Here is a 23,133-nt window from a genome sequence, read left to right on the forward strand (position 1 = left end):
GATAGAGCCCGCCTCATTTCCTGGCTGTAGGACATTCAGCATCATCTAGCCCTTTGCTCCCCAGCCTGACTGTCCCTGGCCATACCCCTTCCATTCATTGGATTTCAATACATGGAGGCTCAGCATCACATGTGGGTGTTACCTATGCAAATAAAGCCTTCCTAAGACCGCCTCCTCCAGATTGCACCCGCCCACTGAGGCATCTTGATATTTGCATAACACCTCCCACTGCTTGCATCAGGACTGAGGGCTCTTAAGAGGAGTGCTGAGGCTGGGGGGGGTGGTGATGTTTTCAGGAAGCTACATACAGCCCCTCCCACCAGCCATGATCTGCCTGCATTGCCTAGAGAACCACAGAGACCCGGGCATAAAATAAGGAATGAATGAAAATGGAAAAGTTTTATTTAAAATATCATTATAATGTGGAGGGGGACCTGCGGGTGACACCATGGACACACCTGGGGGTGGACCCACCATCCTGCCAGACGGAGGTTACTGGGAACAAACGGCTCAGAATTGTTCTGAGTGTTTGAAGAAGAGCTTAAAATCTGGAGAGCAAACAGAAATCACAATGTGACATCGACCCCGCCCACAGCGCCATTCATCCAATCGTATGTGCCAACCGCAGATCCTCCATACAGAGGAACAAGGTTACCCTTCCCCCCACCTGCTGAACCCTGAGCGAACCCGACCCATAGAGGAGAATAATATCGAGCCACCAACCGATATACATCACCCATAATACTGCAAATACGTCCTATAATGCCCCTGTACATAATGGGTATATGTCCCCCCCGTATATAATGGGTATATCCCCCCTGTATATAATGGGTATAGGTCCCCCTGTATATAATGGGTATATGTCCCCCTGTATATAATGGGTATATCCCCCCCTGTATATAATGGGTATATGTCCCCCCTATATATAATGGGTATATGTCCCCCCTGTATATAATGGGTATAGGCCCCCCTATGTATAATGGGTATAGGTCCTCTCTGTATATAATGGGTATATGTCCCCCTGTATATAATAGGTATATGTCCCCCCTGTATATAATGGGTACATGTCCCCCCTGTATATAATGTGTATATGCCCCCTGTATATAATGGGTATATGCCCCCCTGTATATAATGGGTATATGCCCCCTGTATATAATGGGTATATCCCCCCGTATATAATGGGTATATGCCCCCCGTATAATATGGGTATATGGCCCCCTGTATATAATGGGTATATCCCCCCATATATAATGGGTATATGGCCCCCCTGTATATAATGGGTATATGCCCCCTGTATATAATGGGTATATGCCCCCCCTGTATATAATGGGTATATGCCCCCCCTGTATATAATGGGTACATGTCCCCCCTGTATATAATGGGTATATGCCCCCCCTGTATATAATGGGTATATGCCCCCCCTGTATATAATGGGTACATGTCCCCCCTGTATATAATGGGTATATATCCCCCCTGTATATAATAGGTATATCCCCCCTGTATATAATAGGTATATGCCCCCCCTGTATATAATGGGTATATGCCCCCTGTATATAATGGGTATATGTCCCCCTGTATATAATAGGTACATGTCCCCCCTGTATATAATGGGTATATGCCCCCCTGTATATAATGGGTATATGCCCCCTGTATATAATGGGTATATGCCCCCTGTATATAATGGGTATATGCCCCCCCCCTGTATATAATGGGTATATGTCCCCCTGTATATAATGGGTATATGTCCCCCCTGTATATAATGGGTATATGTCCCCCCTGTATATAATAGGTATATGTCCTCCCTGTATATAATGGGTATCCCCCCTGTATATAATGGGTATATCCCTCCTGTATATAATAGGTATATGTCCCCCCTGTATATAATGGGTATATGCCCCCTGTATATAATGGGTATATGCCCCCTGTATATAATGGGTATATGCCCCCCCTGTATATAATGGGTATATGTCCCCCTGTATATAATGGGTATATGTCCCCCCTGTATATAATGGGTATATGTCCCCCCTGTATATAATGGGTATATGTCCCCCACTGTATATAATGGGTATATGTCCCCCCTGTATATAATGGGTATATGCCCCCCCTGTATATAATGGGTATATGTCCCCCCTGTATATAATGGGTATCCCCCTGTATATAATGGGTATATGTCCCCCCTGTATATAATGGGTATATGTCCCCCCTGTATATAATGGGTATATGCCCCCCCTGTATATAATGGGTATATGTCCCCCCTGTATATAATGGGTATCCCCCTGTATATAATGGGTATATGTCCCCCCTGTATATAATAGGTATATGTCCCCCTGTATATAATAGGTATATGTCCCCCCTGTATATAATGGGTACATGTCCCCCCTGTATATAATGGGTATATCCCTCCTGTATATAATGGGTATATGTCCCCCCTGTATATAATGGGTATATCCCCCCTGTATATAATAGGTATATCCCCCCCTGTATATAATGGGTATATGCCCCCCTGTATATAATGGGTATATCCCCCCCTGTATATAATGGGTATATGCCCCCCCTGTATATAATGGGTATATGTCCCCCCTGTATATAATAGGTATATCCCCCCTGTATATAATAGGTATATGTGCCCCCTGTATATAATGGGTATATGCCCCCTGTATATAATGGGTATATCCCCCCCCTGTATATAATGGGTATATGCCCCCCTGTATATAATGGGTATATGTGCCCCCTGTATATAATGGGTATATGTCCCCCCTGTATATAATAGGTATATATCCCCCCTGTATATAATGGGTATATGGCATCGTGGGAAGGTGAAGTTGTCGGTCCGGTCGCCCAGGTTGGGATTATGTTGGAAATTCCGCGGGGGCGACAAAACGATATTTTTAGAGCGATCGCCTTCTGGCGGTGTGACCTTCAATTGTCGGTAAATTATAATCTCTTCTCACTCGGCATGTCAGATCTGCGATAGGGGAGGGGGAGGGGGATCCGCCCTGCGATATTAACTTCTTCATTTCTGACATGTTCCACTTATAACTGGATGGGGGGAGGGGGGTCATTTTGGATGAAAGGGGGGCAATTCCCTTGCCAGGATCTCCTCCTATGTATAGATATACACTATTGATCATTTATTATAAAGCGCTCCTGATCGCCCCCCACCCGATGGCGCCACCCTTCCTTGTCCCTGCTGAAGAAAAGCATCCCCACCACATAAAGCTTCCACCACCATGTTTCACGGTGGGGATGGTGTGTTCAGGGTGATGTGCAGTGTTAGTTTTCCCCACACATAGCGTTTTGCTTTTAGGCCAAAAAGTTACGTTTTGGTCTCATCTGACCAGATCACCTTCTTCCACATGTTTGCTGTGTCCTCCACATGGCTTCTCACAAACTACAAACAGGACTTCTTATGACTTTCTTTCACCAATGTCTTTCTTCTTGTCACTCTTCCATAAAGGGCAGATTTGTGGAGAACACGACTAATAGTTGTCCTGTGGACAGATTCTCCCCCCTGAGCTGTGGATCTCTGCAGCTCCTCCAGAGTTACCATGGACCTCTTGGCTCTTCTCTGATGAATGTTCTCCTTGCCCGGCCGGTCAGTTTAGGTGGACGGCCATGTCTTGGTAGGTTTGCAGTTGTGCCATACTCTTCCCATTTTCCGATGATGGATTTAACAGTGCTCCGTGAGATGTTCAAAGCTTGGGAGATTCCTTTATAACCCAACCCTGCTTTATACTTCTCCACAACTTTATCCCTGACCTGTCTGGTGTGTTCCTTGGCCTTCATGATGCTGTTTGTTCACTAAGGTTCTCTAAAAAACCTCTGAGGGCTTCACAGAACAGCTGTATTTATACTGAGATTAAATTACACACAGGTGGACTCTATTTACTAATTAGGTGACTTCTGAAGGCAATTGGTTCCTCTAGATTTTAGTTAGGGGTATCAGAGTAAAGGGGGCTGAATACAAATGTACCCCACACTTTTCACATATTTATTTGTATCATTTATCATTTTCCTTCCACTTCACAATTATGTGCCACTTTGTGTTGGTCTATCACAGAAAATCCCAATAAAATACATTTACGTTTTTGGTTGTAACATGAGAAAATGTGGGAAATGTCAAGGGGTATGAATACTTTTTCCAGGCACACTCTTATTGCTGAATCTCAGTCTCAGACTTATTTTTTTTGGCGTGTTTTCATGCTACACCCATTCATTTCAAAGGGTTGCCCCACGTGCGACAAATTTACCATAGACGCTCATGTACCTTTTTTTGGGGGGGGCATCGAGCTTTACGTGTTTAACCGCACTTTTTGACCTTTTCACGATCGTGAAGACACGTATCCTCTCTCAGTGTTCGGTGGGGCGCAATTAACGATGAAATATTTTCCGCTCCCCGTTGAACGCATGCAATAAAATGCGCTCTTTTGTGTGAACATCCACGGAGTTGGCGCAATCAGCTTGGAACGTGTCCGTTCCCATGAATGCCCCACGCACTTTTGCGCACGTTTTACAAAACCCGCGAGGAATAGGCGTGTGGCACCACTTGCTGCAAACCCCACTGAGGACAGGTACATTTCTCCACATGGAAAAAAAAGGGCGACAAAATGTTCCAGAACGTTGGGATAGAAACTGGACACTCGACGCCTAAAAAGCTACAGGAGATACTTTGGCGCATTGGTCGCGTGTTGGACGGCCCATTAAAAAAAAAGGAATAGGCTGCCCTGTGGGCGTAGCATCAATGTGGCGCCCCCCCGGTGAATGGGGTTTTAGTCCACCAGGGGGGCCACTGCCCCCCCCCACAGCCAGGGACGTGGCATTGTAGAGGATGGCACGGTCAGGTGACATGGCGATTTCCCGGGGCTGGGTGCAATTTACTAGTCGGGGAGCTACAGCGATTTCAGCTTCACGGGGGAATCCCCAGCATTCCCCAAATGTTTTGGAAGGGGAGGGGCAGTGGCCTGGAGGGGGGGAGGGGTAGTACGGTATTGTGGACGAAGCACATAGCTGGGGCCTGAGTCACTCTTTTTTTAGGCGTCGGCGGCAGATCGCGAGGGCGTTGGCCCAAGTCTCCCGTGGCAGGCCGCTGCCTTTTTCGCACACCTTTCTCGCACATACACAACTGTATACAGTTAAAGGGGCACTCTGCAGGTTTGCCGCCGTTCGCCGGGTCTGAAAACACCTGTACGCTGAGTCGCGCGGAGGCGTTCATATGAAGCGCCCCCAGGCTGCGTTCCCATCCAATGTGATACATCATCAGAGAGGACGTTGACGTGCGTCACTTGGCTCATTAACGTGAGTTGCATCAGGGCGGCGCGCTAAAACGCCCTGCGAAGAACGAATGGCAGCGCGACACCCCAACATGGAACACAATGGGGCGCACCTAAGCTTAGCGGAGCGGCGCCGCTGGCTAGACTGCTAATGGCGCCAATGCGACGCACCTGACCCATGACGGGCGACGCCCACAACCTCACCTTGTGACATCGGACAATGCTTTAGGGGCGGCCCCTAGATCCCCCCTCGCCCTCGTTACATTATTATTTTCACCCATATGGGGTGACAACCTGCAGCCTGTGGGGGGAACAATGGATCAGATGATGACTACCCCCCTACCTCCCCCCGCCCCCCTCCATACCTCACTCCCTTCACTCCCATTGGTAGCCAAGGAAAACCAACTCCTTGATGGAAGCTTTCCAGCAAGTACTGCACCTGCGCTATATTCACCCCCACCCCCCAGTGCGCTTATATAATCCAATACATCAGTAAATTCAGCAGGACTGTGAGAGTGCAGATTGCAGTCTCTGGTCACATGATCCAGTAGGCGGAGCTGGGACCCAGGGACATCAGATTTTCCCAGACTTGGGGTCATTCAAAAGATGGAGGGTTTAGAAGAGGGAGAGGGGGGCAGCCAGGTGTTTATCGGAGCAGATTGGAGGTGTGAGACCCTCAGTGGGCAGACCTTGTACCCTGACATTATCAGTGGAGTCTCCCTTTAAATGGAATGTTCCCTAAAGTCACAGGCACCCCCTTTGTCAATTTTTCTTCCTACAGTATATATATATATATATATATATATATATATATATATATATATATATATATACTACCCAAATGACCCTGATCAAAAGTTTACACACCCCGGTGATTTCGGCCTGATAACATGCACCCAAGTGGACACAAAGGGGTTTGAATGGCTATTAAAGGTAACCGTCCTCACCTGTGATCTCTTGGCTTGTAATTAGTGTGTGTGTATAAAAGGTCAATGAGTTTCTGGACTCCTGACAGACCCTTGCATCTTTCATCCAGTGCTGCACTGACGTTTCTGGATTCTGAGTCATGGGGAAAGCAAAAAGAGTTGTCAACGGATCTGCGGGAAAAGGTAGTTGAACTATATAAAACAGGAAAGGGATATAAAAAGATATCCAAGGAACTTAGAAAATGAGGCTTCTGTTGAAACCAACCACGGTCAGGTAGACCAACTAAAATTTCAGCCACAACTGCCAGGAAAATTGTTTCGGGATGCAAAGAAAACCCCACAAATGACTTCAGGTGAAATACAGGACTCTCTGAAAACATGTGATGTGGCTGTTTCAAGATGCACAATAAGGGGGCACTTGAAGAAAGATGGGCTGCATGGTCGAGTCATCAGAAGAAAGCCATTACTACGCAAATGTCACAAAGTATCCCGCTTACACTACGCCAAACAGCACAGAGACAAGTCTCAAACCTTCTGCCACAAAGTCATTTGGAGTTATGAAACCAAAATTTAGCTTTTTAGCCACAACCATAAACTCTACATTTGGAGAGGAGTCAAAAAGGCCTATGATGAAAGGTCCACCATCCCTACTGTGAAACACGGAGGTGGATCACTGATGTTTTGGAGATGTGGGAGCTACAAAGGCACAGGAAATTTGGTCAAAATTGTTGGCAAGATGAATGCAGAATGTTCTCAAAAAAATACTGGAGGAACATTTGCATTCATCAGCCAGGAAGCTGCACATGGGACGTACTTGGACATTCCAACATGCAAATGATCCAAAACACAAGGCCAAGTCTACCTGTCATTGGTTACAGCAGAATAAAGTGAAGGTTCTGGAGTGGCCATCTCAGTCTCCTGACCTCAATATCATTGAGCCCCTCTGGGGAGATCTCAAACATGCCGTTCATGGAAGACAGCCCAAGAATTAAGAGGAATGGGCATCTTTACTACATGAGAAGATAAAGAGCCTCATCCACAAATACCACAAAAGACTTCAAGCCGTCATTGATGGTAAAGGGGGGCAATACACGGTATTAAGAACTAGGGTATGTAAACTTTTGATCAGGGTCATATGGATAGTTTCTGTTGTGATTATGATATAAAAAGAGTAAACAAATTTGTGTTATCATTCACATGCACTGTACACACAATAGGATTTTCCGACGGAAAATGTGTGATAGGACCTTGTTGTCGGAAATTCCGACCGTGTGTAGGCTCCATCACACATTTTCCATCAGATTTTCCGACACACAAAGTTTGAGAGCAGGATATAAAATTTTCCGACAACAAAATCCAATCGGTTAAATTCCGATCGTGTGTACACAATTCCGACGCACAAAGTGCCACGCATGCTCAGAATAAATTAAGAGATGAAAGCTATTGGCCACTGCCCCGTTTATAGTCCCGACGTACGTGTTTTACATCACCACATTCAGAATGATCGGATTTTCCGACAACTTTGTGTGACCGTGTGTATGCAAGACAAGTTTGAGCCAACATCCATCGGGAAAAAATCCATGGATTTTGTTGTCGGAATGTCCGATTGTGTGTACAGGGCAATATTCTTTGAAAAATGGCCAAGAAATTATTAATTCTGCCGGGTATGTAAACTTATGAGCACAGCTGTATATATCCCCTTATACAAGTTATTGTACATATACACACACACATATTTTTATTGCTCCTGTTCCTGTGATGTGTATATATATATATATTTTATCATTTATCAGAGGAGACGGAGAAGGAAATTGGCACAGGTTCATGTTGTTGGAGAAGAGCGGTGCCGGAGGTGAGGGTTGGACTCGGATTATAGACACAGTGACAGGTTCTATCTGCAGGGCTCCTGCACTGAGCAGGACTGGGGGGAGGGGAGGGGTGAGCCTGAGCACAATAGCGGACAACCTCAGCCAGCAACCAGTGTAGAATGAACAGATCCCGATCTATACTGGAATAATGTTGAGTCTCCTCCATCCCCCGACATGGAACATGATCCAGATCTGCTCAGCCACTGCAGGACCAAGATATGTCCACCCCAGAAATCCTCTTCTCCGATTGGCTCCCTCCTGGTCTGTGAACATCCCATTGAAAGTGTTCTGTTATATCTGTTTCATGGGTGCAAAAATGACCTGTCATTCAACCCACTTCCTGTGAGCTCAGGTCATCCCGGACAAGCCCCCAACCGGTGACTGGCCAGTGAAAGGAGAAGCAGCACAGCAATGAGTTCATCTTTCTAGGTGTAAATAATTGATGTGTTCCTCCCTCTCTCAATCTGCTCTCTACTCCTATCAGCATGCTTAGGATTCTGAAAATGTTTTTATTGATGTGTGCAACTTCCTGCCCAGGTGACAACCACTGTTCACATTTCTTGTAGGGTGTGGAAGGAGTAGAAAGTGATAAAAAATTCTTCAATGCGGTCACAGACAGAAATAAGAAAAAATTTACAAAGAAAAGTAACACTTCTCCCCTCTACTCTATGAAGTTATTTAACAATAGGCGGGGTTAGGGTGAGGGCCAATTAGGGGAGGAGGAGCGTGCTCTTTCTTTCTCCTCTCCTTCACCCTTCTTGCCTCCCTTCTCTTCTGTCTCCCTCATCCCTCTCTCTTCACTGTATCCATTCTCTCCCCTCTTCTCCTCTACCATTTCTCTCCCCCCTCTCTATTCATCTCTCTCTCCCTTCTTCTCTATCATTTCTCTCCCCCTCTCTATTCATCTCTCTCTCCCGCCTCTTCTCCTCTATCATTTCTCTCCCCCTCTCTCTTCATCTCTCTCTCCCGCCTCTTCTCCTCTATCATTTCTCTCCCCCTCTCTCTTCATCTCTCTCTCCCCTCTTCTCCTCTATCATTTCTTCCCCCCTCTCTCTTCATCTCTCTCTCCCCTCTTCTCCTCTATCATTTCTCTCCCCCTCTCTATTCATCTCTCTCTCCCTTCTTCTCTATCATTTCTCTCCCCCCTCTCTCTTCATCTCTCTCTCCCGCCTCTTCTCCTCTATCATTTCTCTCCCCCTCTCTCTTCATCTCTCTCTCCCCTCTTCTCCTCTATCATTTCTTCCCCCCTCTCTCTTCATCTCTCTCTCCCCTCTTCTCCTCTATCATTTCTTCCCCCCTCTCTCTTCATCTCTCTCTCCCCTCTTCTCCTCTATCATTTCTCTCCCCCCTCTCTTCATCTCTCTCTCCCCTCTTCTCCTCTATCATTTCTCTTCCCACTCTCTCTTCATGTCTCTCCCCCCTCCTCCCCTCTATCATTTCTCTCCCCCTCTCTCTTCATCTCTCTCTCCCTTCTTCTCCTCTATTATTTATCTCCCCCTCTCTCTTCATCTCTCTCTCCCCTCTTCTCCTCTATCATTTCTCTCCCCCCCTCTTCATCTCTCTCTCCCCTCTTCTCCTCTATAATTTCCCTCCCCCCTCTCTCTTCATCTCTCTCTCCCCTCTTTTCCTCTATCATTTCTCTCCCCCTCTCTCTTCATCTGTCTCTCCCCTCTTTTCCTCTATCATTTCTCTCCCCCCTCTCTCTTCATCTCTCTCTCCCCCCTCTTCTCCTCTATCATTTCTCTCCCCCTCTCTATTCATCTCTCTCTCCCCTCTTTTCCTCTATCATTTCTCTCCCCCCTCTCTCTTCATCTCTCTCTCTCTTCTCCTCTATCATTTCTCTCCCCACTCTCTATTCATCTCTCTCTCTCCCCCCTCTTCTCCTCTATCATTTCCCCCTCTCTCTTCATCTCTCTCTCCCCCCTCTTCTCCTCTATCATTTCTCTCCCCCCTCTCTCTCATCTCTCTCTCCCCCCTCTTCTCCTCTATCATTTCTCTCCCCCCTCTCTCTTCATCTCTCTCTCCCCTCTTCTCCTCTATCATTTCTTCCCCCCTCTCTCTTCATCTCTCTCTCCCCTCTTCTCCTCTATCATTTCTCTCCCCCCTCTCTTCATCTCTCTCCCCCCTCTTCTCCTCTATCATTTCTCTTCCCCCTCTCTCTTCATGTCTCTCCCCCCTCCTCCCCTCTATCATTTCTCTCACCCCTCTCTCTTCATCTCTCTCTCCCCTCTTCTCCTCTATCATTTCTCTCCACCTCTCTCTTCACCTCTCTCTCTCCCATCTCTCTCTCTCCCTTCTTCTCCTCTATTATTTCTCTCCCCCTCTCTCTTCATCTCTCTCTCCCCTCTTCTCCTCTATCATTTCTCTCCCCCCCTCTTCATCTCTCTCTCCCCTCTTCTCCTCTATAATTTCCCTCCCCCCTCTCTCTTCATCTCTCTCTCCCCTCTTTTCCTCTATCATTTCTTTCCCCCCTCTCTCTTCATCTGTCTCTCCCCTCTTTTCCTCTATCATTTCTCTCCCCCTCTCTCTTCATCTGTCTCTCCCCTCTTTTCCTCTATCATTTCTCTCCCCCTCTCTCTTCATCTGTCTCTCCCCTCTTTTCCTCTATCATTTCTCTCCCCCCTCTCTCTTCATCTCTCTCTCTCCCCTCTTTTCCTCTATCATTTCTCTCCCCCCTCTCTCTTCATCTCTCTCTCCCCTCTTTTCCTCTATCATTTCTATCCCCTCTCTCTCTTTATCTCTCTCCCCTCTTTTCCTCTATCATTTATCTCCCCCCTCTCTCTTCATCTCTCTCTCTCCCCTCTTTTCCTCTATCATTTCTCTCCCCCCTCTCTCTTCATCTCTCTCTTTCTCCCATCTTTTCCTCTATCATTTCTATCCCCTCTCTCTCTTCATCTCTCTCCCCTCTTTTCCTCTATCATTTCTCTCCCCCCCTCTCTTCATCTCTCTCTCTCCCCTCTTTTCCACTATCATTTCTCTCCCCCTCTCTCTTCATCTCTCTCTCCCCTCTTTTCCTCTATCATTTCTCTCCCCCTCTCTCTTCATCTCTCTCTCCCCTCTTTTCCTCTATCATTTCTATCCCCTCTCTCTCTTCATCTCTCTCCCCCCTCTTCCCCTCTATCATTTCTCTCTTCCCTCTCTGTTCACCTCTCTCTCTCCCTTCTTCTCTATCATTTCTTTCCCACCTCTCTCTTCATCTCTCTCTCCCCTCTTCTCCTCTATCATTTCTCTCCCTCCCTCTCTCTTCATCTCTCTCTCCCCTCTTTTCCTCTATCATTTCTCCCCCCTTCTCTCTTCATCTGTCTCTCCCCTCTTTTCCTCTATCATTTCTCTCCCCCTCTCTCTTCATCTGTCTCTCCCCTCTTTTCCTCTATCATTTCTCTCCCCCCTCTCTCTTCATCTCTCTCTCCCCTCTTCTCCTCTATGATTACTCTTCCCCTTCTCTCTTCATCTCTCTCTCTCCCCTCTTCTCCTCTATCATTTCTCTCCCCCCTCTCTCTTCATCTCTCTCTCCTCTCTTCTCCTCTATCATTTTTCTCCCCCCTCTCTCTTCATCCCTCTCTCTCCTCTCTTCTGCTCTATCATTTTTCTCCCCCTCGCTCTTCATCTCCCTCTCTCCTCTCTTCTCCTCTATCATTTCTCTCCCCCTCTCTCTTCATCTCTCTCTCCTCTCTTCTCCTCTATCATTTCTCTCCCCCCTCTCTCTTCATCTCTCTCTCCCCTCTTTTCCTCTGTCATTTCTATCCCCCCTCTCTCTTCATCCCTCTCTCTCTCCTCTATCATTTCTCTCCCCCCTCTTTCTTCATCTCTCTCTCACCTCTCTTCTCCTCTATCATTTCTCTCCCCCCTCTCTCTTCATCTCTCTCTCCTCTCTTCTCCTCTCTCATTTTTCTCCCCCTCTCTCTTCATCTCTCTCTCTCTCTCTCTCTCTCTCTCTCTCTCTCTCTCTCTCTCTCTCCTCTTCTCCTCTATCATTTCTCTTCCCCCTCTCTCTTCATCTCTCTCTTCCCTCTTTTCCTCTATCATTTCTCTCCCCCTCTCTCTTCATCTCTCTCTCCCCTCTTTTCCTCTATCATTTCTTTCCCCCTCCTCTCTTCATCTCTCTCTCTCCTCTTCTCCTCTACCATTTCTCTCCCCCCTCTCTCTTCATCTCTCTCCCCTCTCTTCTCCTCTTTCATTTTTCTCCCCCCTCTCTCTTCATCTCTCTCTTCATTTGTCTCTCCCCTCTTTTCCTCTATCATTTCTCTCCCCCTCTCTCTTCATCTATCTCTCTCCCCTCTTTTCCTCTATCATTTCTCTCCCCCTTCTCTCTTCATCTCTCCCTCTACCCTCTTCTCCTCTATCATTTCTCTCCCCCCTCTCTCTTCATCTCTCTCCCCTCTTCTCCTCTATCATTTCTCTCCCCCTCCAATTCATATTTGGCAGGACCAAATACATTTTAGCATTGCCAAAGCAGTTGAGTTTGTATAGAAAGGGGAGATAGTTCTATGGCAGTTTTGGGGGTTCTGGATATAATTAAAAAGGGTAGGAGTCCATATAAGTCCTCAGTTTATCATTGTCTGTCACATATTGTGCAGTTATTTTCCTCTCTCTCATAAATATATGAAAAGTTTTGGGGGGGACATTTGTATTCAGCCCCTTTACTCTGATATCCCTAACTAAGATCTAGTGGAACCAATTGCCTTCAGACGTTACCTAATTAGTAAATTGAGTCCACCTGTGTGTAATTAAATCTCAGTATAAATGCAGCTGTTCTGTGAAGCCCTCAGAGGTTTGTTAGAGAACCTTAGTGAACAAACAGCATCATGAAGGCCAAGGAACACACCAGACAGGTCAGGGATATAGTTGTGGAGAAGTATAAAGCAGGGTTAGGTTATAAAGGAATCTCCCAAGCTTTGAACATCTCACAAAGACATGGCCGTCCACCTAAACTGACCAGCCGGGCAAAGAGAGCATTCATCAGAGAAGAGCCAAGAGGTCCATGGTAACTCTGGAGGAGCTGCAGAGATCCACAGCTCAGGTGGGAGAATCTGTCCACAGGACAACTATTAGTCGTGTTCTCCACAAATCTGACCTTTATGGAAGAGTGACAAGAAGAAAGACATTGGTGAAAGAAAGTCATAAGAAGTCCTGTTTGTAGTTTGTGAGAAGCCATGTGGAGGACACAGCAAACATGTGGAAGAAGGTGCTCTGGTCAGAGGAGAACAAAATGGAACTTATTGGCCTAGAAGTAAAATGCTATGTGTGGAGGAAAACTAACACTGCACATCACCCTGAACACACCATTCCCACCGTGAAACATGGTGGTGGCAGCATCATGTGGTGGGGATACTTTTCTTCAGCAGAGACAGGGAAGCTGGTCAGAGTTGATGGGAAGATGGATGGAGACAAATACAGGACAATCTTAGAAGAAAACCTGTTAGAATCTGCAAAAGACTTGAGACTGGGGCGGAGGTTCACCTTCCAGCAGGACAACGACCCAAAACATCCAGCCAGAGCTACAATGGAATGGTTTAGATCAAAGCATATTCATGTGTTAGAATGGCCCAGTCAAAGTCCAGACCTAAATCACATTGAGAATCTGTGGCAAGACTTGAAAATTGCTGATCACAGACGCTCTCCATCCAATCTGACAGAACTTGAGATATTTTACAAAGAAGAAGAATGGGCAGAAATGTCCCTCTCTAGATGTACAAAGCTGGTAGAGACATCCCCAAAAAGACTTGTAGAGAAAGGGGGTTCTACAAAGTATTGACTCCGGGGGGCGCCATACAAATGCCCCCCACACTTTTCACATATTTATTTGTATCATTTATCATTTTCCTTCCACTTCACAATTATGTGCCACTTTGTGTTGGTTTATCACATAAAATCCCAATAAAATATATTTACGTTTTTGGTTGTAACATGAGAAAATGTGGGAAATGTCAAGGGGTATGAATACTTTTTCAAGGCACTGTATATATATATATAACATTGAATGACACATTTACAACTCTGAAGATGAAAGGGACTCGTCTGACTCGTTCTCTTTTACCTCTTCCTCTCTACAATAAAACGATCGATCCCGGCTCCCTCTAAAGTATCTTTGTTCTCGGTGAAGATAATTGGTTACATTGCTGTGAAGGGCGGATGGCGACTCTTCCCAGAAGGGGTTAACCCCCCTCAGGTAGGTGGTGAGAAGTCAGAGACGTTTTTCTGAAAGATTTACCAACATTTCAAAGAATTTGTAAAAAGAGGAGAGTCAATGATGAGAGAAGGGAGGACACCCCTCCAAATACCTTAGGCTCATCCTCCAATCAGGTGGCTTCACTGGGTGTGGCACTGTCCTGTCTGGGTATATATTGGCCATCGGACTGTAACAGGTACCACACCAGCTGAATTCTCCTCTCCATCTTCCAAAAATCTGACCACCTTGAAAACATGGTAAGTGGAACTTTGCTACGATCTCCATCTGCTCCATGGGTTGGGTTGTGGAGCCAATACTCATGGTCAGCTTGGCACGGGTCTCCCTCTAGGGGTTTCCTCTTGTGGGGTCATTGGATGGTTCAGGTTCTGATCTCGATAGGTTAGGGTCACCTGCACAGGTGGGCAAAATAGGGGTCAGCTGTCTCAGACGCCTACCGAGAGATCGGAAAACAGGGAGATTGGAATGGGTGACTTCAATCTCACCCCCCTGGCCTGTTTATGCTAAAGAGAATCTGCTGCTAGATGGGGGGCCACCATAACGATCAACAAACATGAATGGTCGCCAATTCCCAACCAGGGGTTTCCATCTCCAGATCCATCATCGATGGGTCATCTCAAGTCTATAACTGGGAAGAAAAGAGAAGTTGGCAGGAGGTGCAGCCAGGCAAACCCAGCCGGCATAAACATGAGTGCTTGGCATAGCCGTGCGTCCATATTTATGCCCGTGCAGACTGAGGGCAGATTTGAAGTTTGACCCCCCTCCCCCAACGCAATTCCTCTCCCCTCCCAAAGCACCCCCTAGCACATATCCTTTCACACCCCCCCAAATCAAAGATCCTATCTCGGATCCATCCACCCCCCAAATCCCGTTCTGGCTCCATCCACTCCCCAATCCCATCCAGCTCCACCCACCCACCGATCCCATACCCGCGCATCCATCCCCCTTGATCCTGATCCGATCCCAGCTCCATCCATCCCCCCGATCCCATACCCACTCATCCATCCCCCCTGATCCCATACCCACTCATCCATCCCCCCTGATTCCATACCCACTCATCCATCCCCCCTGATCCCATACCCACTCATCCATCCCCCCTGATCCCATACCCACTCATCCACCCCCCCTGATCCTATACCCACTCATCCATCCCCCCTGATCCCATACCCACTCATCCATCCCCCCTGATCCCATACCCACTCATCCACCCCCCCTGATCCTATACCCACTCATCCATCCCCCCTGATCCCATACCCACTCATCCACCCCCCCGATCCTATACACACTCATCCATCCCCCCAGATCCCATACCCACTTATCCATCCCCCCTGATCCTATACCCACTCATCCATCCCCCCTGATCCCATACCCACTCATCCATCCCCCCTGATCCCATACCCACTCATCCATCCCCCCTGATCCCATACCCACTCATCCATCCCCCCTGATCCCATACCCACTCATCCATCCCCCCTGATCCCATACCCACTCATCCATCCCCCCTGATCCCATCCCGGCTCCATCCAACCCCCCTGATCCCATCCTGTCTCCATCTATCCCCCCGTTCCCATTCCGGCTTCATCCATCCCCCTGATCCCATACCTGCTCCATCCATCCCCCCGATCCCTTCCCCAATCCCATCCTGGCTCCATCTATGCCCCCGATCCCATCCCCGCTCTATCGATTCCCCCGATCACATCCTGGCTCCATGCATTCCCCCCATCCCTTCCCATACCCACTCCAGCCATTCCCCTGATCCCGATCCCATCCCGGCTCCATCCATCTCCTCAATCCCATCCTGGCTCCATACATCCCCCCGACCCCCATACCATCTCCATCCATCCCCCCTGATCCTATCGCCACGTCATCCACCCCCCCTGATCCCATCCCCGCGCCATCCATCCCCCCGATCCAATTCCGGCTCCATCCATCACCCCAATCACATCCCAGCTCCATCTATTGTGGTAGGTTAAGGGGGGGGGGGAAACACACACACCCACTAGCCTGCTTAGTGCCGGGGGTGGGGGGTGACACCATGTATTACCGCACCAGGTGACACCAACCCTAGTGATGCCACTGGTGCAGAGAGGAGGAGGGGCCCGGGCATTGCTGGTGCTGGAGGAAACCATGGCCATTGGACAGATCCAAGCGTTCGATCACCCACTTCATGTTTACTTATCGGCCAATTGATAAAAAGGAAGGAAAGGGGTTAACCCTGTGATTGCCATAGCTATATGGAGAATAAGCCCCGCCTCTCATCCTCTGTTTAGACATTTGGCCAACGCCTGTCTTCCATTTCTGCCCCGGGGTGTTTATTTTGCCTCCGAGGTGTGTCAGACATCAGGAGGTACACATAGTTTACATGACATTTACATGAGGGAGCGGTTAGTACACCGCAAAGACATGATTTTTTTCATACACAGCCAGACAAGCGAATAAATCATAATAATAATAATAATAATAGTGACATTTTTTTATTGTTATTATTATTATTATTATTATTATTAATAACAATAATAATAATAGTAAAAATAATACAATGTTATTACTAATATTATTTTTACTTCTAATAATAACAGTAAAAATAATATTAGTAATACAATTAGTTATAATAATAACAATAATAGTAAAAATAATAATTGTATTACTAATATTATTTCTACTGTTATTAGTAGTAAAAATAATATTAGTAATAAAATTTTTTTTACTATTATTATTTATTATTATTATTGTTATAAATAATAATAATAAATAAATACATACATTTTACTATTATTATAATAATTATTATTCATAATTATAACTTTAATATTACAAATAATACAATAATAATAATTATAAAAATAATATTAGTAATATAATTATTATTCTTACTATTATTATTTATTTTATTAATAATAATATAATAATATGTATTACTATTATGCTTATCTATGTTTATTATTATTTTTTTACCATTGTTATTGTAATGTTTATTATTATTATATGCTATTATTGCTGTTGTTGTTGTTTTTGTATTGTTATTTTTATTAATATTATTATTATTTTATTACTATTGGTATTATTCTTATTATTATGTTTATTCTTGTTATGTTATTACTATTGTTATTGTAGTACTATTATTATTATGTATAATATTATTATATTATATACACACACACACATATATACATATATATATATATATATATATATATATATATATATATATATATATATATATATATTACATAATAATAGCACTACAATAACAATAGTAATAAAATAACAAGAATAATACCAATAGTAATAAAATAATAATAATAGTAATAATAATAAAAAAAATAACAACAACAACAGCAATAATAACATATAATAATAATAAACATTACAATAGTAATATGATAATAATAATATTAATAAACACAACACTAATAATAAACATAATAATAATAAACATAATAATAATAATAATAATAAAACGTAATAAAATGTATCATTTTGCACAGATGCAAATGTAACAAATTCATTTTATAAGAAGCTCCACCCTCTGCTCATTTGCATGTTAACCGCACCCCCTCCCCACCCCCACTGGGTCTTATAGTAAACACAATAGAGTAATTAATTATTAATTGGCGGTCTGCGTTCCTTTCACTATGTACAGAACACCAGCGGTTTGAATATTGAAATCTTTATTTAATAAAGATGCAAGTGCGATAACAGCGCTGTCTCCCAGCAGCCAATCAGAGCTCACCGTTGACTGATTTCAGTAACTTGTGATTGGCTGTCATACAAGATGGTCTGTTCCGGAGGATCAAATGAAGATCTCACAGAAGGATCCGAGTCTGTAGATTCCAAGCTTCACTATTTACTTCCGAGTAAGTGCATAATGCTGGCATGTTTCAGGCACTGGGGGCGGTGTTTAGACCAATGGGGTGTGTGTGTGATCTCAGTGGGAGGAGTCCATACATATTCTGTGTTCTTTCCAGACTTCAAAAGACCTGACCGTGGAGGCAATGATGACTCTGATGATCGTTAAATTCGAGGAATACGCCAAAAAAAGGGACTCCGATGCAAACACACTGAACCCAGACGAGCTGTATGACCTCGCCAAAGCCGAATTCCCCACAATCAGTGTAAGTGACACCCCAGAGGGTGGGAAATCCCATCCTTACATTTATCTGATTCCTGACTCCAATAAGGAGAATAAACATTCATTGAAAGCTGTGGGAGCGTCACCATTGTGGGAGGGGCAGAGACACAAACTACTGCAGGAAATCTCCCCATTGTGGGAGGGGCAGAGACACAAACTACTGTAGGAAATCTCCCCATTGTGGGAGGGGCAGAGACACAAACTACTGCGGGAAATATCACCATTGTGGGAGGGGCAGAGGCACAAACTACTGCAGGGAAATCTCCCCATTGTGGGAGGGGCAGAGACACAAACTACTGCAGGAAATATCACCATTGTGGGAGGGGCAGAGACACAAACTACTGCAGAAAATCTCCCCATTGTGGGAAGGGCAGAGACACAAACTACTGCAGGAAATCTCCCCATTGTGGGAGGGGCAGAGACACAAACTACTGCAGGAAATCTCCCCATTGTGGGAGGGGCAGAGACACAAACCACTGCAGAAAATCTTCCCATTGTGGGAGGGGCAGAGACACAAACTACTGCAGGGAAATCTCGCCTTTGTGGGAGGGGCAGAGACACAAACTACTGAAGTAAATCTCACCATTGTGGGAGGGTTAGAGACACAAACTACTGGGGGAAATCTCACCATTGTGGAAGGGGCAGAGACACAAACTACTGGGGCAAATCTCCCCATTGTGGGAGGGGCAGAGACACAAACTACTGGGGGAAATCTCCCCATTGTGGGAGGGGCAGAGACACAAACTACTGCAGGGAAATCTCCCCTTTGTGGGAGGGGAAGAGACACAAACTACTGAAGTAAATCTCACCATTGTGGGAGGGGAAGAGACACAAACTACTGGGGGAAATCTCCCCATTGTGGGAGGGGCAGAGACACAAACTACTGGGGCAAATCTCCCCATTGTGGGAGGAGCAGAGACACAAACTACTGGGGGAAATCTCACCTAATTGTAAATGAAAAGTTGGTGTTTTTCTGTCTTACAGGGAAGTGGGAAGAAGGAGGAGGTCCTGAAGGGAATCATCAGTAAAATGGATGCTAACCACGACAATAAGGTGACCTTCAAGGAATTCATGTCTTTCTCAGCTACCTTGGCAATAGTTTTAAGGGAATCTCTGAAGAAATAGAAGTGTGCTGGGCGCAGGAAGGTGGGGCAACATTACTGAATAAACTAAGATACTGAATTCAGCGATTGTGTAATCTTTCAATAAAAGTAAATTTGGATATGACGTCCGTCTCTTCTCCAGTTTTTGAGCTAAAAAAAACAGTCGTTTAGCTCATTATTTCTGGTCAACTTCCTACAAATGATTTCATTGGTCTAAAAGAGAAAACAAATACAGCCGTCACATCTGAGAATTGGTAAGCTGCAATATAATAAATGTCTGTTATTGGTTTTAATAACCACTTTAATGGCTGAAACAGCGCCCCCTGCTGTTCTGGTAAGGTGAGTGTGTACCAGGACCTCTAGGACTGAGAAGAAGAAGAAGGGGTGTCCTGAAAATGTAACTGGTAGTGCAAATAATGGCTACAACATCGCCCTCTGCTGTTCTACTATAGATATTACCTTACAATGGTACAAAGTTAAGTTACAATAGTGCCCCATACTCTTCTTTCTATAGATAGATAGATAGATAGATAGATAGATAGATAGATAGATAGATAGATAGATAGATAGATAGATAGATAGATAGATAGATAGATAGATAGATAGATAGATAGATAGATAGATAGATAGATAGATAGATAGATAGATAGATAGATCTACGAGATAAAACTCCACCCTATAGCTCAATGAATGGAAGGATAATGTGCAGACTCAGAAAGAGACTCTGGGGCCATCTAGTGGTCAGTTTGCAGAAAGCAGAAAGCCTGTGTGGGCTAATATACTGTATATCTATATACAGTATCTGACAAAAATATGTACACCCCTCAGTCACATTTTTGTAAATCTTTTCTTCTATCTTTTCATGTGACAACACTAAAAAAATGACACTTTGCTACAATGTAAAGTAGTGAGTGTACAGCTTGTATAACAGTGTAAATTTGCTGTCCCTTCAAAATAACTCAACACACAGCCATTAATGTCTAAACCGCTGGCAACAAAAGTCAGTACACCCCTAAGTGAAAATCTCCAAATTGGGCCCGATTAGCCATTTTCCCTCCCCTGGTGTCATGTGACTCTTTAGTGTTACAAGGTCTCAGGTGGGAATGGGGAGCAGGTGTGTTAAATTTGGTGTTATCACTCTCACTCTCTCATACTGGTCACTGGAAGTTCATCATGGCACCTCATGGCAAAGACCTCTCTGAGGATCTGAAAAAAAGAATTGTTGCTCTACATAAAGATGGCCTAGGCTATAAGAAGATTGCCAAGACCCTGAAACTGAGCTGCAGCACGGTAGCCAAGACCATACAGCGGTATAACAGGACAGGTTCCACTCAGAACAGGCCTCACCATGGTCCACCAAAGAAGTTGAGGTCACGTGCTCAGCGTCATATCCAGAGGTTGTCTTTGGGAAATAGACGTATGAGTGCTGCCAGCATTGCTGCAGAGGTTGTAGGGGGTGGGGGGTCAGCCTGTCAGTGTTCAGACCATACGCCGCACACTGCATCAAATTGGTCTGCATGGCTGTCGTCCCAGAAGGAAGCCTCTTCTAAAGATGATGCACAAGAAAGCCCGCAAACAGTTTGCTGAAGACAAGCAGACTAAGGACATGGATTACTGGAACCATGTCCTGTGGTCTGATGAGACCAAGATAAACTTATTTGGTTCAGATGGTGACAAGCGTGTGTGGCGGCAACCAGGTGAGGAGGACAAAGACAATTGTGTCTTGTCTACAGTCAAGCATGGTGGTGGGAGTGTCATGGTCTGGGGCTGCATGAGTGCTGCCGGCACTGGGGGCTACAGATCATTGAGGGAACCATGAATGCCAACATGTACTGTGACATACTGAAGCAGAGCATGATCCCCTCCCTTCAGAGACTGGACCGCAGGGCAGTATTCCAACATGATAACCACCCCAAACACACCTCCAAGACCACCACTGCCTTGCTAAAGAAGCTGAGGGTAAAGGTGATGGACTGGCCAAGCATGTCTCCAGACCTAAACCCTATTGATCATCTGTGGGACATCCTCAAACAGAAGGTGGAGGAGCGCAAGGTCTCTAACATCCACCAGCTCTGTGATGTCATCATGGAGGAGTGGAAGAGGACTCCAGTGACAACCTGTGAAGCTCTGGTGAACTCCATGCCCAAGAGGGTTAAGGAAGTACTGGAAAATAATGGTGGCCACACAAAATATTGACACTTTGGGCCCAATTTGGACATTTTCACTTAGGGGTGTACTGACTTTTGTGGTCAGCGGTTTAGACATTAATGGCTGTGTGTTGAGTTATTTGGAGGGGGCACCAAATTTACACTGTTATACAAGCTGTACACTCACTACTTTACATTGTAGACAAGTGTCATTTCTTCAGTGTTGTCACATGAAAAGATAGAAGAAAAGATTTACACAAATGTGACTGAGGGGTGTACTTACTTTTGTCAGATACTGTATATATTAGTTAATACCTATATAAAATAAGGTATATACAGTATATTCACCCACACAGGGTTTCTGCCTTCTGCAAACTGACCACTAGATGGCCCCAGAGTCACTCTCTGAGTCGGCCCATTATCCTTCCATTGATTGAGCTATTGTCAGAAACCATGAAATCAGACTGAGACAGAAGTACAGTTAAATCACACTTGTTTAATAATAACCATTTTATGACTAAGACTATTTTTGACATTTGGTGTTTACAAGTTAAAATCCATATTTTTTGCTAGAAAATTACTTAGAGCCCCCAAATATTATATATATATAGATCTATATATCTATATATATAGATATATAGATCTATATATATAGATCTATATATATATGTATAGATCTATATATATATAGATCTATATATATATTTCAACAGAGAATCTAGAGAATAAAATGGCGATTGTTGCAATATTTTATGTCACACGGTATTTGTGCAGCTGTGTTTTAAACGCAACTTTTTGGGAAAAGGGACACTTTCATGAATTTAAAAAAAAACAAACAGTAAAGTTACCCCCATTATTTTGTATAATGTGAAAGATGATGTTACGCCGAGTAAATAGATACCAAACATGTCATGCTTTATAATTGCACGCACTCGCAACAAACTATGGTACCTAAAAATCTCCAAAGGGGACGCTTTAATTTTTTTTACGGTTACCAGGTTAGAGTTACAGAGGAGGTCTACTGCTAGAATTATTGCTCTCGCTCTGACGATCGTGGCGATACCTCACATGTGTGATTTGACCACCGTTTACATATGCGGCTGCCACTTCCGTATGAGTTTTCTTTGATTCGCGGGGACGGGGGCTTTAATTTTTTTTTTCTTATTTATTTCATTTATTTTTATATTAATAAATTGTGTTTAAAATAAAAATTTTGATCACTTTTATTGCTGTCACAAGGAATGTAAACATCCCTTGTGACAGTAATAGGAGGTGACGGGTCCTCTTTATGGAGAGATCTGGGGTCTATAATGAATGTAAACATCCCATGTGACAGTAATAGGAGGTGACAGGTCCTCTTTATGGAGGGATCTGGGGTCTATAATGAATGTAAACATCCCATGTGACAGTAATAGGTGGTGACAGGTCCTCTTTATGGAGAGATCTGGGGTCTATAACCCCTTCCCGCCGACCGAACGCATATATGCGTCCTCGGCTTTC

The 23,133-nt window shown here is 44.8% G+C and overlaps 1 protein-coding gene across 1 annotated transcript; it reads left to right on the top strand.

Annotated features, from left to right (window-relative positions):
* Positions 1-14,343: 14,343 nt before the first annotated feature.
* Positions 14,344-19,610, top strand: LOC141116722 (protein S100-G-like). The gene is made up of 3 exons (XM_073609114.1): positions 14,344-14,490; positions 18,220-18,366; positions 19,368-19,610. The coding sequence occupies exons 1-3, from the start codon at positions 14,488-14,490 to the stop codon at positions 19,506-19,508; spliced, it is 291 nt and encodes a 96-aa protein (XP_073465215.1). The 5' UTR covers positions 14,344-14,487; the 3' UTR covers positions 19,509-19,610.
* Positions 19,611-23,133: the final 3,523 nt, after the last annotated feature.

This window comes from Aquarana catesbeiana, linkage group LG13, assembly GCF_042186555.1.
Source record: "Aquarana catesbeiana isolate 2022-GZ linkage group LG13, ASM4218655v1, whole genome shotgun sequence".
Lineage (NCBI taxonomy): Eukaryota > Metazoa > Chordata > Amphibia > Anura > Ranidae > Aquarana > Aquarana catesbeiana.